General features: G+C 38.6%; 4 protein-coding genes across 4 annotated transcripts; 2 read left to right on the top strand and 2 right to left on the bottom strand.

The window, feature by feature from the left end:
- Window positions 1-23: 23 nt before the first annotated feature.
- On the top strand, window positions 24-498 carry Cbr-rbx-1 (the record flags this gene model as incomplete). The annotated part of the gene is made up of 3 exons (XM_002637558.1): window positions 24-98; window positions 143-349; window positions 448-498. The coding sequence occupies 3 exons, from the start codon at window positions 24-26 to the stop codon at window positions 496-498; spliced, it is 333 nt and encodes a 110-aa protein (XP_002637604.1).
- Window positions 499-5,569: 5,071 nt separating this feature from the next.
- On the top strand, window positions 5,570-10,274 carry CBG19340 (the record flags this gene model as incomplete). Its single annotated transcript, XM_045238017.1, has 13 exons — window positions 5,570-5,693; window positions 5,752-5,919; window positions 6,251-6,522; window positions 6,571-6,958; window positions 7,009-7,188; window positions 7,238-7,417; window positions 7,554-7,933; window positions 7,982-8,545; window positions 8,634-8,787; window positions 8,835-9,060; window positions 9,111-9,670; window positions 9,717-9,935; window positions 9,991-10,274. The coding sequence occupies 13 exons, from the start codon at window positions 5,570-5,572 to the stop codon at window positions 10,272-10,274; spliced, it is 3,699 nt and encodes a 1,232-aa protein (XP_045096751.1).
- Window positions 10,275-11,021: 747 nt separating this feature from the next.
- On the bottom strand, window positions 11,022-11,723 carry CBG19339 (the record flags this gene model as incomplete). The annotated part of the gene is made up of 2 exons (XM_002637556.1): window positions 11,022-11,135; window positions 11,628-11,723. 2 exons carry the CDS (start codon window positions 11,721-11,723, stop codon window positions 11,022-11,024), a joined length of 210 nt encoding a protein of 69 aa, XP_002637602.1.
- A 450-nt stretch (window positions 11,724-12,173) lies between these two features.
- On the bottom strand, window positions 12,174-12,876 carry CBG19338 (the record flags this gene model as incomplete). The annotated part of the gene is made up of 2 exons (XM_002637555.1): window positions 12,174-12,312; window positions 12,710-12,876. The coding sequence occupies 2 exons, from the start codon at window positions 12,874-12,876 to the stop codon at window positions 12,174-12,176; spliced, it is 306 nt and encodes a 101-aa protein (XP_002637601.1).
- Window positions 12,877-17,847: the final 4,971 nt, after the last annotated feature.

The following is a 17,847-nucleotide window of genomic DNA, read 5'->3' as shown; positions in this document are numbered from 1 at the left end:
GTTAACGATGTCGTAATTACAAGATGGCCCAAGCAAGTGACAGCAGCGCAATGGAGGTCGAGGAGGTCTCGAACCAGACAGTCAAGAAGCGTTTCGAGGTAACTAGACATTCCATGGGCATCGCATAAAAATACATTTCCAGGTCAAAAAGTGGAGTGCTGTCGCTCTCTGGGCGTGGGACATTCAAGTCGACAACTGCGCCATTTGCCGCAATCACATCATGGATCTGTGCATCGAGTGCCAGGCAAATCAAGCTGCTGGACTCAAGGAGGAATGTACTGTTGCCTGGGGTAACTGCAATCATGCGTTCCATTTCCACTGCATCTCTCGTTGGCTCAAGACACGTCAGGTACGCATTTCAAACTAAAATTTACACGTTTACCTGTTATCGGCCATACTTGAATAAGCAAATTTCAAGCTACAAGATCTCAAAATGGTGATTTTCAGGTGTGCCCACTCGATAACCGTGAGTGGGAGTTCCAAAAGTACGGACACTAATCGATATTCAACCTCTTTTCCCAACGGCTCTTCATCGGAACTCTCTTCATCACTGTATTCACTAATATCCTCTATTCTCCCTTGTGAATATTCCCTTTTTTTTTGCTTTTCATCCTAAATCACCAGCGTCAGTTTGGTTTCTTTTGTGATTTACGAGATATTTTTTATTTATTACGAATCCCAACCATCTGATTTATCATCTCGTTTGTCCCTCCCCTGTTCGGATGTCCTCATCTCAAAAATTCCCTGTCTAAAAATAAAAGAACGGATTGTGTGTCCCACTGTTTCTCATAATTCACAACACAACTTCTCGTGCCGTTTATGTGTTTAGGCTGTTTAGGTTCAGGTTGCGGGCACCACCGTTCGGAAGCCGCCGGAGATGGGGGTCGTCTCGCGTAATTTATTTGCAATTCGGCTAAAACGTTGAACCGCCAAATTGCAGCACATTTCTCGCCCGGCTTCTTCATTCCGTAATCTCTTCATATTACGAATTGCTTGTACGGAGACAGTACATTTTCTCTTTTTTCTTAATGCTTTACCATTTTTTAGTTACTCAGGTTTTTCTAAAAAGATCTCAGCTTAGCGAAAGCTGAGTTAATTTTGCCGGGAGGATGTTTCTATGCCAAGCAATTATGATTGAGAATGAATCAAATATTCGTTTCGACCGCTGTTTTGTTTATTTGAAATTTCTCTGTTAAATAAGTGTCAAATATTTGTGTCAAATATTTGAAAGAAACATCCGGAAATAATCAAATATCAGGAAAATGCATTTTTTAAAATAACTTGTGAATTCAAATTTAGTTTTCCCGTTTTCAGTTTGAAATCCTCGGAAAATCCCGCAACGACAATTACCGTAACCTAAAAATATTTTTATTTTTATAGTTTGTTATCTCGTTTTGCACTGCCGTTCGTTCACCGTAAAACCTGCATTAGAAGGGCCCGACCTTTTATTGTTCCATGGTACCTTCAGAGGGTACTTCTGTTTCAGGCGCCCTCCAATAAGAGGGGAACCTTTTTTTCCGGCCATTTTTTTCCGAAATATTTTATCGAAAAATTCGGTGAATTCTCGATCAAAATTCATTAAAGTTCATCAATTTCATCAAAACCGAGCAAGTTTTAGAACAAAAAGAGTTGTTTCAACAAATTTATGAAAACTTTGAACTTTCGGATGGGGATTCTATTACAGGGGACCCTTCTATTTTCCCAAGCCCCTCTCGGAGTGCCCTTCTAATACAGGTTTTAAGGTAGTTTTCTGTTATTTTCGCTCAAGGAGAAGTCGAAAAATAAAAATGTTTCATAGTGAAAAAAATGGCTGAAAAAGAAATAAATACGAGAACATAAATCCGACAAACAAACATATTTTAGGGTACGGTAGTTGTCGCAGTGGGACCTTCGTCCACGGCCACCAGTGTTCCTCTTCCACAGCATACCAATATAATACCACATCAAGTTCATTTTCTAGTTGCACTCCATTCAAAAATTCGTTTAAGATGTTCAATGTAGAGCAACGCAGACGTTTTTTGTTATTTTCCTATCTCTTATCAAATCATCAAATAAAAGTTGCGACAGGGATCAAAAATATACAATAAGGGATCAATGTCTGTCTCGTCGACAAGTAGCAGATCCTACCCGTAGTTGTAACTTGAGATCGGCTCTCACTTGTTGAGGAACAAGTGAGATCCTCTGCATGTTTGTTGAACGTGTTCCCCGATTTGGACATTCTTTTTTTGTGTTCGAATCCCCTACCATCGGTGTGTGGGAATATTGAAGATGGATCGAGGAAGCAGTACAATTTGTATGAGTTTAGAGAAAAAAAGGCGGAGCAAGAAATCTTTATTGAACAACTATTGGATCCTGATCGGATTCGTATTCAATCGGAATCCCCCGTTTCCACTTGTTTATTCATTGCAAAATCTCAGTGTTACTTGTTACAGGAAGCCAAGTTCCATCTGGCAATGATTCAAAGATGTTCATAGTCCTCGGATTTGCATTATTTAACGCTGTTAGCCCTATACAGGTGAGTGGAACTATTTTATATGATTCATGAAATGTTAGGTCACAGTGATCTTGAACGTTTCGGTCATTACTATAAATCTTTAATAGAAATGTCCCATAACTTTAACTTTGAGCCAATTTATCTCGATTCCTGTCCAAGATATAGAAAAAGTTGTCAACTGACAAATTGTCTACCAGAAGTGTTTTGTCAGTTGACCACTTTTTGATATCTTTCACATGAGACAAGATATATGGATTCAAAGTGCAAGTATAGGCTGACTTCTATTAGATTGTTCTATTAGTCATTTTATCCGATTCATGAAAAGTGAGATCCCAGCGATCTCATACTTTTTCACATATCAATCTGTTTTATTTTGAAATTCATTAACATATTCGTAGGATCTCTAATGGATTTATAATTTTTTAAAAATCCATTTACTTTGACATCAGTGGGCTTGATTCCTATCAAAAATTCGTCATAATCTCCTAAAATTGATAACTTGTCATATCTCTTCCAGAAATCAAAATAATCTGGGTAAAAGTAATAGCAAAGCGGTGCCGGTCTATAAGGGGGGTAATGAACTTATGCCATACGTTTTATTTCCCGTTAGGTTATTACCATAAAATCTGTACTGGAAGTTTCCTCACTATCAGTTTCAAAAATATTTATGTCGGTTTTTGAAATTTTAAAATGTGTGCAACTAACATAATGCTCCCCATGATATCAAATGATTTTTGCCAGCTAGTGGGTCATATAATCTGAAAAAATAGGATTTTATATAACCTGTATTAGAAGGACTCCCACACTGTTAAGTTTGATTGTGAGCACAATTATCGCGGCTCCATTAGGCAAGATCAAACATGTGTCAACTAACAAAATGTTTGGGATATTATGATAAACAATTTATCAGTTAATAACTTCTTTGTATCTTCGATTGGATCAGAGATAAACGGACTCAAAGTTTAAAGTTAGGGGACACTTCTATTCCAGATTTTATGGTAATTTCAAATTTGTATGATTCGATTCAAAACTTGAAAGATCATATCAAATTAACTTAGATTTTCAAAATTAAACCCGGAATTAGTAAAATTAGTAATGTATGAAATCTTTTATGTATCGAGCATCTAGGAAATGAAATCTGAAACTTTGCAGTAGAAGTTCCAAAAAGATGCCATAAAACCCCCAATTAGGTCATGGAACTTGAGTTTTCCGATGTCCTTCACAGAGTTTAAAGATTCAATTTAATAGGCACCGAAACCGGTAACGACAGATTCCAATGCTCTGAGAACTTTGAACAATTTTGGCCAACTATTCCATGTAAAGGTCCACCCACCACCATCACAAGATAGGTCTCTTCGTGGACAACATCGCGTGGATCATGGAGTTTTCGGTGAGTCTTTTTTTAACCTCGTAATTGACACAAAGAAACCAGTGCTCCTCGGTTTATCTAGAGTTTCAAACTGACCTCTCTTTCTCATTTCACTATATCCTCTTCTATTTTCTCTGTTTGATCTGACCGGAGGAGGAGAGAATCTTGCTCACAGAGAGTCGTGAAATCGTACGAGAGCCTTCTCTCCCTGCGCTTTCTCTTCTGCTCAATTTTGGACGGGGAGAGGGATTGGATAGGATAGCCACACTGATTGGGAACAACGGCGGATATAGAGAGTGTGATAGGCAGAGAGACATAGATGAAGATAATCAAGAGAGGAGGTTTTTGGAGATTGGAAGAGCTGACCTGATTTGGGATGGGCACAGAAACACTTCACACGGCTCTAAAGTGTGGATTAGTTTAGAATTATCGGCTGGTGGGGTTGCCTTTTGAGATTTTTGGTTTCCGATCGGCAATAATCGTTCAGTTTTTGGAGTAGATTTTGATAGTTTTCTATTTTCACTCTGTAAATTTTTTATATTCAAATCCTATTTTCCGATTTTAACTCAATTGAATACAATTTGATTTCTAGATTATCAGCCTGATCTGTCATAAATTTTGAGTCAATTCAAAATTTGAAACTCAAACATTAAAGAGTTCTTGTTAGTTTCTGACTTTTTCATCTGTTGAACTAATTTAAAATTAATCATCTGATCTGAAAATTTCTAAACATTTTTCCTTCCAATGGTTGTCTCCATTTTTAAAAATGATAAAGTTTTCCAAAGTTAGGATACCGTCAAACTTGTAATTGAAGAACCTCCACAAACTGTTAACTTTGAGCCTACATATCTCGGTTTCTGTAAGAGATATCAAAAATGTGCCAACTAATAAAATATTGGTGATGTTATGATAAACATTTTATCACTTGACACCTTTTTTTTATATCTTTGACAGGGACCGAGATAAATTGTTTCAAAGTTAAAAGTCAGTGGGCTCTTCTACTACAGGTTTTACGGTATTAGTAAATGTCCGAAAATGCTTTGAGCAATTTTGTTTTGAATTTAGTATCGAGTCATTTTTTTCTCTTTGATTCCATAGATGGGTACAGATTTGATTTATTGTGGCATCTACTTGATTTTAAATTTGTTATAAAAAAAATGGATCACTGTAGACACACAAATTTTTGGTTTTTAAAATTCATTTGACATCAATAGATGCTGAGCAATTTTCTTCCAAAAAAGGCATTTGCCATTCCCATTTTCGCAATTTTTCCGACCGTCGTCTCACTTTCAAAAATTTTTTAATTTATTAAAATTTCACATCTTTTGCTCTTTGTGCTATTTTTCCGCCTTCTCATTTTTCCAAAATCTCATTAGGCATCTCTCTTGAATAGAGGACAAAAGAACCTGGAAGATGTGTTTCGGGGGGAGCTAGTGGGGGTCAGATCGGCGACAAAAACAAACAAATTGGGAAACTGAGCACCCTCATGCGCCTCCGTGCTCCCCCCGTTCATCGGGCTCCTCGAGCCGCAAAACACTTTGTCATCTCTGTGTGAGGATTATTATATTTAGAAAACACATTTGAAGCTTGATACATATAATCAACAATCTCTTTTTTTCTTCTTCTTCTATTTCCAGATTTTAGTATCCTTTCGAGTTTTCGAATTTCAGAGGAAATAACCGACGATCGGCCCGAATGGGTCAGAAATGTCCATACTTTATGTCGATTGCCTGAAATTGTTATCTGTTTGGCTCCTAATTTTGCCCCATCTGATCACAGCTGATAAGATTGTAAAATCACCACAAACAGTTCGAAGTGTCAATTATGAGGGTATAGAGAATCAGAAAGCATATTGCAAGATGTTTCCAACTAACCTAGCTCTTTTCAGATTTCTCCTTATTATGTGCTGATGGTATACCCTTATTGATGGAAGATCACAAACCGAGACCATGTCAACCAAGACCGTGGCTCAAAGAACAGAAATGTCCAACTGGATTCTGGTGTCATGAAGGACAGTCGGAGCATAGTTTCTATTGTTGCCCCAGTAGTAGGAAATGTGAGTTTCTTGATTTTTCAAGTGATTATAACCAACGCTGATTTTGACATCGTTTCACTTCTACCGTGAAACCTGTAATAGAAGTGCCCCTAACTTTTAATTTTGAGCCAATTTTTCTCGATTTCTGTTAAAGATATGAAAAGTTGTCAACTGATAAATTTTTTATCATAATATCAGCAGTGATTCTTCAGTTAACACAAAGTTTCTATCTTGCATAAGAATTAAGATAATTCAGCTCACACTTGACAGTATGGGGGCCATTCTATTACAGGTTTTACGATAATTGTCTCTATGTATCAATTACTAAATTATGATTCTCAAATAATTTCAGTCGCTAATCGTTGTCATCTTCCACCGGCGGTCGGTTACGGTAAACAACGTATGCGTCGATTCTATTTTGACTGGAAAACTGATGCATGCCACGAACTACAGTATTCCGGAATCGGAGGAAATGAGAACAGTTTCATGGAATACGAAAAGTGTGAGCAAGTGTGTCGTGGTGCAGGAGAGCCACCAATTTCGCTGCCAAGTAATATGAAAATCATGCCGAAAGAAGAAATAATGGAGTTGGAAAAACCAAAGAAGATGGAAAAGCCAGAAAAAGTTAGTTTTTTTTGATTTTCGGAATAAATGAAAGTTTTTGTTTTTCAGGACAAGAAAATGGTTTATCCAAAGGAAGTTGCCGCTCCAGTTTCATTGCAACCCCCTTCTGTTCCAAAAACTACCAGCGATGATGTCTACGAAGCATTCTATACAGTATCTCCAAAGACTTCAAGTACTCCTCCTCCAACTACTCCACTTTCAACAACAACTCCGTCAACAACAAAATCAACAACTACAGAAGCAGAACTCCCAGAAGTTTCTGATCCGAATCCATGTGCTTTGTCTCCAGATAAAGGATTCCCTGGGTCCATGACAGTCAACATGTGGTATTACGATGCAACATCGACTACGTGCAGTCCGTTCATGTATCTTGGAAAAGGTGGAAATTCAAATCGATTCGAGACATCAGAAGAATGCATTGACACCTGCGGCATCGGTAATCTTTTACTAGCTTGAGAATGTAATAATTTTCAAAAATTGTTTCAGGAAAACCAACTCGGAAGTCCTGCGAATTACCACCAGCAATCGGCAACGGCCCATTCAACATTCCTCGATACTATTTCGATCGAGTCACCAAAAAATGCGAGCGGTTCTTTTATTCTGGCAGAGATGGAAATGATAATAGGTTTTATAAAAAGAACAAGTGCGAACGATTATGTTTGAGAAGTGAGCCTTGTTAAAAAACAGGAAATTGGGCATTTGACAAATGTTTCAGAGAAAACAAAAAAGAAGGAAAACATTTTCGAGTTCACCACCACTCCATCAATGCCACCAGTTATCTACGAATCCACTCCGATGAGGATTATTCAGAATTTGGTCCCAAGCGAGGCTACAACTCTGACAACATCTACATCTTTTCCAAGTACAGAAACTAGGATGAATACTGATCCCTATGGCGAGTTTTTTTTGGACTAGGGCTTCCATTCGGGGGACGCCCCCTGGGCGGGCGGCAGGCGGCCCAATTGTTCACTTGCCCAAATGGAAACCCTATTTTGGACTGTTTGCAAATTTTCACCGAAGGTTTTTTTCAGTTTATGCAACTCCAACACCTCAAGTCCATATTACCGTGGAACCTTGGATCGAAAGATTCACTGAAAAATCAAAGATCTTCGAATACTCGACAACTCCCCACCCAACATTAATTTATGAACCTAGAGGCGAAACCCTGCCTACCATCATCCCAGAATCCACGACAACACCTTCAATTGCTGATCATGTTTTCTCAAGTCTCATGAATACACAACAACGGGAACTTGTGAAATTCGTACAGCCACCTGTTCCTCCAAGAACAGAAACCCCTCGAAAGTTCTCATCTCACGAGACAATTCCATTTGGGCAAATTGAGCAGCAACCAGTTCCAATGACTGTTTATGGGTCTGCTAAACCAACTATAAACCAGTTTGGAATGAAGGTAATATCAGTGTTTTTTGCTTGTTTTTGAAAATTAGTGGAAATTCAGGTTGAGCCCTATCAAACAACGGATTACATGCTTCCACCTGTCTATCCATCCCCATATCTTCCACAACCTGCTTATCCAGAAGTAAAAACCAATTCCTCAGTTGTTATCAGTTCCACCCAAACCGCTTCCGCTTCAGTTCCAAACTCTGCAATCCCACCTTCCGTTGATACCTCTTCCCAGAACCCCGGTTCCTATGTTGGTCCGATTCCTGCTCCCTCCCAGCCGATCATTTCTGAAACTGGATCTTCTAAAATTGAAGGTCCCGAAACTTCTCAAGTTCAAGTTGGACCGATTCCACCGCCTTCATCATATTTTGTCATTCCTTCTTCTTCTTCCCAAGAACCGTCTTCCAGTCCGTACATCCCAACAGGAAATTCAGTTTCATCCCAGCCACCACAATCCTCACCACCACCAGAACCATACGTCATTTCCAATCCAATTCCAACTCTATCTCCGACTGCTGGTCCACTTCCATTTTCATTTAATATCTATCCATTCCCAAGTCTTCCACCTCCAACCACTACAATCTCCCCGCTTCCCACGCTTCTCCCACCCAACATCTCGGTTAGTTGCCCTTGCTTTCTTTTTTAGTTTTTAGTTTTCCTATTACTGGCTCTAGCTATGCCGTAACTCTTCAATTTTGTATTTTCAGTACGTCACCTCGCCACCAGACAACAATGATTCGCCGTGTAGCCGTCCACTTTATGGAGACGCGACTATAATGTGTGAAAATCGGCAAGAGATCTGTCCAATGGGAACATTCTGCCAAATTGGACAAGGACAGAGCATCTGTTGTCCTATAATGGGTACCTGAAACGGAGGGAAATTCTGAAAATAGTAAGAATGTTTCCAGAAGAACCTCCTTGCGAGCAAGCAATCGAAGAAGGCATTGGAAATGTTCTGCTTAGACGTTGGTACTTTGATCCAGCCACCAGATTATGCCAACCGTTCTACTATAAAGGATTCAAGGGGAATCAGAATAATTTTATGTCGTTTGACACCTGTAACAGAGCCTGTGGATCGACAAACGTTTGTCTAGGAGGCAGTCCACAGATGTCTATTCACACTCATCTTCTATCGTGAGCCATCAACTTAAACCAAATATTTCGAGCTAATACGAAAATTCCAGATGTAACTCTGAAGCTGATTGTCCATATTCCCATGACTGTATTCAATCTACACCTCATAACATCTGCTGTCCGAAAATGGCTCAACCAGTCCCGGTTCCAGTCCCTGCTCCTCTATCGGCACCATCTCAAAACCAGATCGTCGAACAACCAGCATCCAATTTGGTCATTGACTTTATTCCTTCTCCCCATCCATCCAATAATCTTTGTGAACAACCGATGGATATTGGGTTCGGAGGTCTGTCGGAGCACCGTTGGGCATTTTCGAATGGCCAATGCACCTCATTCTTGTATGCTGGACAAGGAGGAAATATGAATAACTTTTTGACAAGAAATGACTGTGTTAAAACATGTCAATCTCCGGCTCCATCTCCTTCGTCACAATGCTCTCAACCAGCTGCCAGTGGTCATGGAGAACAGTATCTTTCTCGATACTTCTATTCACCAGAATACCGACAATGTCTTCATTTCATCTATTCTGGAGAAAGAGGAAATTTAAATAATTTTGAATCCTTGACAGATTGTTTGGAGACCTGTGTAGCCAATGGAATCAAATTCAGCTGTAAGTCAGCATTCATTTTTATGACCAACTTCGAATTCATTTTCAGCACTTGCCAACAATCCGATGTCGCCAGTACCACCTCCACCTTCACCAACTCGTCTGCCAGCATTCCAGTTCAAACCACGGAATGTGTGTCCACAAGGAGACCCACTGGTTACTGTGGATGGTCAACCAATTCAGTGTGATCCATCAAAAGCAGCAAAGTGTCCCGGAGATCATGTATGTACTCCGAGAGGTAACGAAGCGCATTGTTGTCCGTCACCAAGTGAGTTTCCAGAACCAGAATCCAAACATTTCAAAAAAAGCTTGATAATTTTCAGTGCACTTCTGTCTGCAATCTCGTCCACCCATATCTGTATGCACTAGTCCAGATTTCGAACCAGTCCGAGAGATTCGTTTCACCTATGATCCAATGGCTGATAGATGTGTACGGTTTAGTTTCCAAAATTGTCGGGGTGCCGCTTTTTCTCCATCGGGAAGTCTGAATAACTTTGTGAGCAACTCTCAATGCAATCGTCTGTGCTGTAATCAAGGATACAATTTGGTGTACAAACGACGTCTTCTGATGGCGATGAACGATGATCCGATGATGGATGAAGAGTGAGAAGGATGACAGTACAAAACAGACAGTAACCTCAATTCATAAAACGGGAGAGACACGCAGTGTTCAGCCATGTATGCGACATTCGCAAATATCAAAAATTGCTCATTTTGTTTTTCTTTGTATTCTTCTTCATTTATGTAAATTTGAAAACTAACTTTTTTTTTTGAAATGGAAGTTTATAACCCCTCATAGTTGTTCAGTTCGTTCATTCATGATCATAAAATGCTGGAATTAAAGCTTTAAAATCCAAAAAGCACAAATCAATGTGAAAATCGAAATGTAGATAGATTGAGTGGAGACCGAGTTGCAATTGTCTTTTTGACAGCAGCACCATTTTTGAGTGAGACCGTCCTCCTCACGTTCAGGGTAGCATCTGGAATAGATTAATAGATAGATTTATAATTTAATCAGGATAATACTGCTACAAAAAATCGAAGATGTGGAAGAGAAACGTCGGTGGCCGTGGCCGAAGGTATCACAACGAAAACTACTGTAACCTGAAAATATTTTTTATTTTCCGGATTTGGTTTCTATTTTTTGTTGATTTTCGTCCAAGTCGAAAATTTTTAATATTTGATAGCGAACAAACTGACTGAAAAAGTACTGAAATCGAGAAAAAAACTCAGTCAGAGAAAAAAAATAATTTGAGGTTACGGTAGTTGTCGCTTTGGAACCTCCAGCCACGGTCACTGACGTTTCGTTTACAGCTCAAATTTTTTTCATACAAAAATAATAAGATAAATAGATTTACCCCGCATCCTCATCGGTACAAAAGTCGTATACATTGGCACAGCCGCGTGTTATAGTTGAGCCATTAATGAATTTGATACACCACAAATCAATTGCTTCACAGTTTTGTGACTGGAAGTTTCTTTTTAGGTTTATTTTTACAACTTTGGAATTTTTATACTGTAAATGTTCTCATAGAAGCCCACCCTATGCGTACTCTTTGAGCTCGATTATCTCGGTTCCTATGAGAGATATCAAAAATATGTTACTGATAAAATATTGACAATATTACATATATTAAACATTTTGGCAGTTTACTTCTTTTTGATATCTTTTACAAGAAACGAGATATTTGTGCTCAAAGTTAGCAGTTTGGGTATCCTTCTATTAGAATGTTTACGGTATTTTGAAACTAAACTAGCTTCAAATTCTTAAAATGCCACTCAACCTGTTTTATTAAATATCAAATGATTTTAATGCAATTTTCAACAGGCCGTTAAAATTTGTATAACCGGAAAATGCACTCCTTATCATAACACTAACTCCGGCTACTTCTACAGTTTATTTTTCGAGATTTTAAATTAATAGAAGGATCAAGTCAAGTCAAAATAATTATCCATTTACCTGCAAACTGGAATCGTAGCATTTCAGCGTCGAACAATTAGTCACCAGGCTCGAAATTAGTAAAAAGAAGCCCAGAGACCTTTGGAGTCGCGTCATGTCAAAAAAGTAGCAGCCAAGTGTGATAACAAGTGATATCAACCATCACAGTTTCCCATTTCAAAATGAGCGACACGCTTTTACAACCGCCTTTGAAACCCGGCTGTCAAACGGTTGTGTGATGTTTCAGGACATTTTTTAATTGACAGTTATAACACAGCAATGCATTTATTTCGGTGGTTTTTGAAGAAAGAAATAGCAATCGCAAAAAGATAATTTATGTTTAGGAAATTAGTGGAGGGAGAGAGAATGTGAAGATGGTAAATACACACACACGAAAACTGGAGAGATGGATGATGGAGATCAAAAGAGATGAATACTGTAAAGGAGTGGGGTTTCAAATTATATATATTTACATCGAGAGGAAAAATTCAAATTGTTGGGATTATTGCGGATATCGGTGTTTTTTTTTGTCGGGGTCGTGGCTCTCGTGTGATTCTTAAGCTCCATTCACTTTCCTGGTCCGGCGAAGCTCATGAATTTACGAGCTTGAGTCTGGGATTGAAGAAGGTCCGACAGATCGCATCCTTGGGAGAGTCCCGCGTTGAGAAGGCATTGACGATTGCGCTTCATCGTGTTGCGGATGATTCTGGAATCAGTTTATAGTTAATGTAATCTAGTTGGCAAATGATAAATAGGAACTGTTAGACAAGACTCCTGTCAAAGGAGCTAAAGAACATGTCAATCTCGGCGTTTTTGATGTGAGAACTGGGAAGCACGTGGAAAATGTGTGTACAAAATGTGTGTACAAGTTCTGAGTGTCCTACTGTAGGTACAGATTGTTCTCACTAGAGATTTATTAAAGGGTTTCGCAACCATTCGGTTACTGAAACGTCACCTTTTCAAAAAAAAAAGGTTCCTTATTCCTAAAAGCTTCCTATTCCACCTCCGTTCTCAATTTAGAATCCTTTATCCACTTCCACATCTGCCATGCGGTGCCCTTTCATCTCCGACCTCTACGTTTTCCCATAAATCTTCAGACTTACTGGTTTGCGTCGTAGTCGAACGATGCGTCGGCATTGTCTCTCTTCTCCTCGACGAAACGATCGGAGAGTCCACCGTCGAATCGGTTGTGGAAGACACGAGACTCGACGGAGACGAGAACGATGGAGGCAACGAGTGCCAGAAGGAGCATTGTTACCGCTTTGCTCATTTTGTGTGTGTTACCTTCAACTGGAATTAGTGAAAAGAAGAAGTGAAGGTCATTGAACGCGGAGCAAAAAGAAGAAAAAATGAGAGGTGGAGAAGAGGCTGATTAGTTGGGAAGGAGAAAAGTGGGAGGACAAAAGTCAATCAAGCCAGTAGTTTGGTGCTAATGTGTCGATAATTCTGCGAATAGAAAACGGAGAAAGAAAGAAAAATCATTGTTTTTCGGCTAGGTAAAAGCAGTGATTATGATTAGGAGACAGGGTACAATATTTTATAGTGTATATAGTAATGAAAAGGGGGTATATAGCAGATTACCAAAAACACCACATGACGCAAAAACAATGGATTCTGGAATATTGGTACGTAGGGATGAATGACACGGGCAAGTACTGACGATTTGGTCAGTGGTGTAACTTCAAGTACTTGTTCTGACTAAAATGACAGGGCATGAAATTGGATGAGGAAGTCTAATAAATTCTGAAAAATCATAGGGACCTCCGTGAAGATCAAAGCTGTGCAAATAGCGGCCGCGGCCGGTCGTGGGTAGGTGGCTGTGGACCAATCTCTCGAAAATACGCACAGGGATCCAGAAACTACTAGGGTCTCTAGGCCGCCGTATCCTACCTATTCCCGAAGTACCCTTTTCAAATACCTAGTGGCACAGCCTTGGTAAGGACCATGTGGAAAAGGTAAAAGATTCCTGTTTCAAAAAGTTTGAGCTAAAAATTATATGTTTAACCAAAAAACAAAAAAGGATGTCCGGGTTGAACAGGATGAGAAACAAATTAGATGTTTGGAATCTGTAGACTTACTACTAGATCGCGCAATCTTCTGATTCTGCTGAAGCTTCTCTCTGATCTTGTATTTTACATTCTGAAGTCACCAGAATCAATCAGATCATTTTCAGAAAGACACCAAAATGACGTGCCCTTCGGAATAATTTTGCAAATTTCGGAATGTGTTCCATTCCTAACCCAATTGTTTGTCTTTTCATTCTCCCCTCCCCTACAATTGCTCACACCCCGTAAATGATTCCAACAGAAAAAGGAGAGAAAAGGAAAAGCGGATTGAGATGGAAAAGACAAAAAACCAGAACCAGAATGAGATTGCTTTTGCATATATCGCTCTTCTTTTTGGGGGTCGGGGCGGTTCGCTTTTTGGCTCCGCCTCCTTTTTCTATTTCGAAAAATCTCGTTTCCTTCAAAAAGTAAGAGGGCGGAGAGATGGTCATAAAAAATAATGGCTCGAAGGAGCCCAGGACTAAATGGGGAGTCGACAATTATCCCACACACACAAACCAATTACAACATAAAAATTGGGTTTTTTATTTCGAAAATTTTTAGGTTACGGTAGTTGAATTTCATAAATAATTGTTTGCCTTTGGACCGGAAATAGGTTGGAAAATTGTCACGAGAAGAAATGACTGAAAAGGAAAAGGAAGAAATAATGAACAAGTCACAGTTTTTGATCAGTTTCAGCAAGATTAGAAAATCAAAAAAAAATGACTGAAATTGGTTTGTGTGTCATGAGTGCAAAAAAAGAAGGAATGATGAGTCCATTAGTGTAATGCTCTCCCTATGTCCATTATTCAACATTATGGTTCTTCTGTGTGTAAATTTGTAAGGAAGATGATGCTGAAAAGAAGAGAAGACTAGATGAATTATGATGATTATATGCTGATAACTTATGGATGGGGGACTTATAGATGATGGGAGGAGAGCAAAGATACATCATGTTTCTAAATGTTGCCAAGTGATGGACGAAGGATGGTCATTAAGAAAGATCGAGGATCAGAGAAAGGGTATGTGCACGAAATGTGATCGCACTTCTGAGGAAGTGAATTTGAATCCGGGTTTTGTGATTCTAGATCAATTGGATTGTAGTGGGTACTAGAAAATCGAGAAGATCAGGAGGAACGAATTCTAAGAACAATCATCTTTTCAAGGGGTTTCGTTTGATCTGAAGGTACAGTCCCGGGGAATGAGAAATACAAAAACGTATTTTCAGTTGATTTTCAGCATTTTCGGGATTTTTCAGGTTTTCAGCTTAAAAACTGGCCAAAAAGGGGTGTCTGTCAGAGATCTTCAAAAATCTGAAAAAAATAGGATTTTTTAAAAAATTCTGTGAATTCAAAATTTTCAATCTCGGTCTGTTTTACACCCTCAAAATTTTTCAAAGTGATCGAAAACTTGACCTCTGTGCTCCAGACTCCGTAAAATGGTCTAAATGGCCGAGAATCAACTGAAAAATACAATTTTGTTAATCTGATTGATCGGCGCTGTACCTTCAGATGAAGGGAAATCTTCTGAATCAGTTTTTCAGATTTTAAGATCACAATAAACAGTTTATAAAGAGTGGAAAAGATACATATATAGAGAAGAAATCTCCTCAAAACAGAAAAGAAACCAGAAAACCACACCTCCGTCCAGACAGAAATGAGAAACATTGTGGTCCAACGAGCTTTTCTTTTTAGAGTATTCCCTTCCAGAATACCATGAATATTTCAAAAAAAAGATTAGAAGGAGGAGCCATTTAGCAGGACTTCCCAACTTGAAGAAAATCCTCTTCAAACATCTGCAACTCTCCGACCAACCCACGCTTTTCGGGAAAAAAGCTGAGGAGGCGTTTTAGAAGTTCTCACTTTGAAACGCGTTTCGTTTTTAAGCTGGACAGAATATTTTGGGGAGGAGACAGTGGAGGAGGTGTGATGAATATGTGGGAACGAGATTGTAGTAGTTAAGAGGTACGAAACTACACACGTCATTTCTTAACTGGTAATCGAAAATAGACAATAGCTAGAAAACCAAAATATAATGAAAGAAAAGATTCTTATAGTAGAGATTTCCAAAATTCGGGCCCTTCTATCTTTCCGGCCCATTTTTTAAAAAATTTTTCCTTTGAAAAAACTGGTGAACTGCGGTCCAAAGTNTATGAAAATCTATCAATTACACGTAAATTAGAAGTCTCTCAGCAAAAAAGAGAGGTTGAACAAATTTTTAAGAATTCTTGAATTGTCAGGAATATTTTGAAACCGTACAGAAAATTAAAAGTTCTAACAACATATTTTGAGGGAGTTCTTCTATTAGAAGGGCTCTTCAATTTAAAAAGCTTTGGTAATACAGGTTATAAGGGATATCAGTAATCTGTATTGTCTTTAATATACCGCCGCTGTCATGAAGCTAAAAAAACAAAAGTGTGCTGTTATAGCAACCATTTTATCAGTTTACAATTATTGTGTATCTCGTTTAAGAACATAGATAAGCATAGTCCAATTTAAAGTACGGTGAAAGACTGTAAAATGTTGAAAACGTTAATTAAACAAGTTTCTGTCTATGTGGTAAGTGTTCATTCATGAAAAAACCAGTCCCTTAAAGTAAATTAATTCAGTTCATAGGGAATTTGTTTTGATTTTTTCATATTAAATATGGGTGGAGAGAAAGTGGGAAAATTTATAAAAACTGAAAACACTAAAGCTGTCCTAGAAACTATTGTAACTTACCGTAAACACTCCAATAAAACGGTACCACCAACTTTCAACTTTAGGCTTCTTTATCTCGGTTCCTGTAAAAGACATCAACAAGTAACAAACTGATATATTATTTTTGATACTATGGTGAACATTTTGTCAGTTGACCATTTATTAATATCTTTTACAGGAAATGATATAAAACGGCTCAAAGTCGGCAGTTTGGTGAAGACATTCTATTAGAGAGTTTACTGTACGTTCTGGTTTTGATCACAATTTGAAATTATTAATACAAATGTAACAAATTGCGGCTCGTACATTTCAGGAAAAAATCCAATTTCACGGCTCGCAGTTTTTTCAAAAGGCCCGATTCGCTTTGTCGTCGTCATGGCTCAGTCACATTTACATAAGTCTCATGCGTCGCCGAATTGGAAATCGGACGTAGAGCAAAAAGAGGAAATGAAATGGGATGACGTTTTACAAGAGGGAAACGATCGAGAAGTTGGAAGATTACTGTAATTGGTTCAGGGGATCGGCCAAACAAAAAAGACAAAAATATCCAACGACGACGAAATGATGTGACAGACGGAACTGATTACAGAATCGGTAATTCCAGGGTAGGATTTTTGAATTAGGAGGTAACGACAATAATAACAGAAAAGTGAAAAATTGTCTCACATCCTACTACAATCGCATATCCTTTCGGTCAATTTTTCTCAGAATTGGGTCGTCTTGGATTTGTGTTGATCTTAAAAACAATTCAATATCTGGAATAGTTTTGGTATTTGATGAAATGATATCATGTCGATGTGTTGTGATTTTTGATATTGATATACGACTCAGTTATCGGCTTTTAACTTTCGGTCAGATGTTGAGGGGGGTTTGGCTTTTGGACGGATATCGGCAAGGCTCTAGTCGGAACTTGCCCAAAAACGGCTGTATAGCGGACCATGGTCACATTTTGGTCGTACATTGCAAGTTGCCCGGAATCTGATCAACTTCCGGCCAGAAGTTGTCAGCGACGCCTAACTTAAGGAGATCCATGACAGACCAGTCATTCGTTCATGGGACCAATATGTGGGCTTTTGTCCTTTAAGTGCAATGACGGCGTTTTAAACAATTGAAACTTCCCAAGGAGTACTTAAGAATTGTGGATTAGGAGCATACTCACGACAAGAATATCAACTTTCGTCAGCGAGCGGAAAGGTTGATTTTGCAATCTACCGTATTGATTTGATGAATATTGTGCAAGATAGTGTTTTTAAAAAATTGCACAAACTACAGATGAATAGAATAAGTGCTAATCCTTTTTTTCAGGCACTCACTGAAAAACCCGAAAATTCGTTCGATAAATTTTCGAGAAGTATTTCGAATGTTTGTTCGAACCACTACCAGCGCGTTCTAGGCCATTTCAGTATGGTTGCCTAACTTTCACAAGTTGAGTTTTCTAGGCCGGCATGTTAATCGTCGCTTATGGCCTCATATTTGCCTTGTCTGTTTTCTAGGGAA

Source organism: Caenorhabditis briggsae (genome assembly GCF_000004555.2).
Source record: "Caenorhabditis briggsae complete genome, chrV, whole genome shotgun sequence".
In the NCBI taxonomy this organism is placed as follows: domain Eukaryota; kingdom Metazoa; phylum Nematoda; class Chromadorea; order Rhabditida; family Rhabditidae; genus Caenorhabditis; species Caenorhabditis briggsae.
This window is presented reverse-complemented; position numbering and strand designations above follow the sequence as displayed.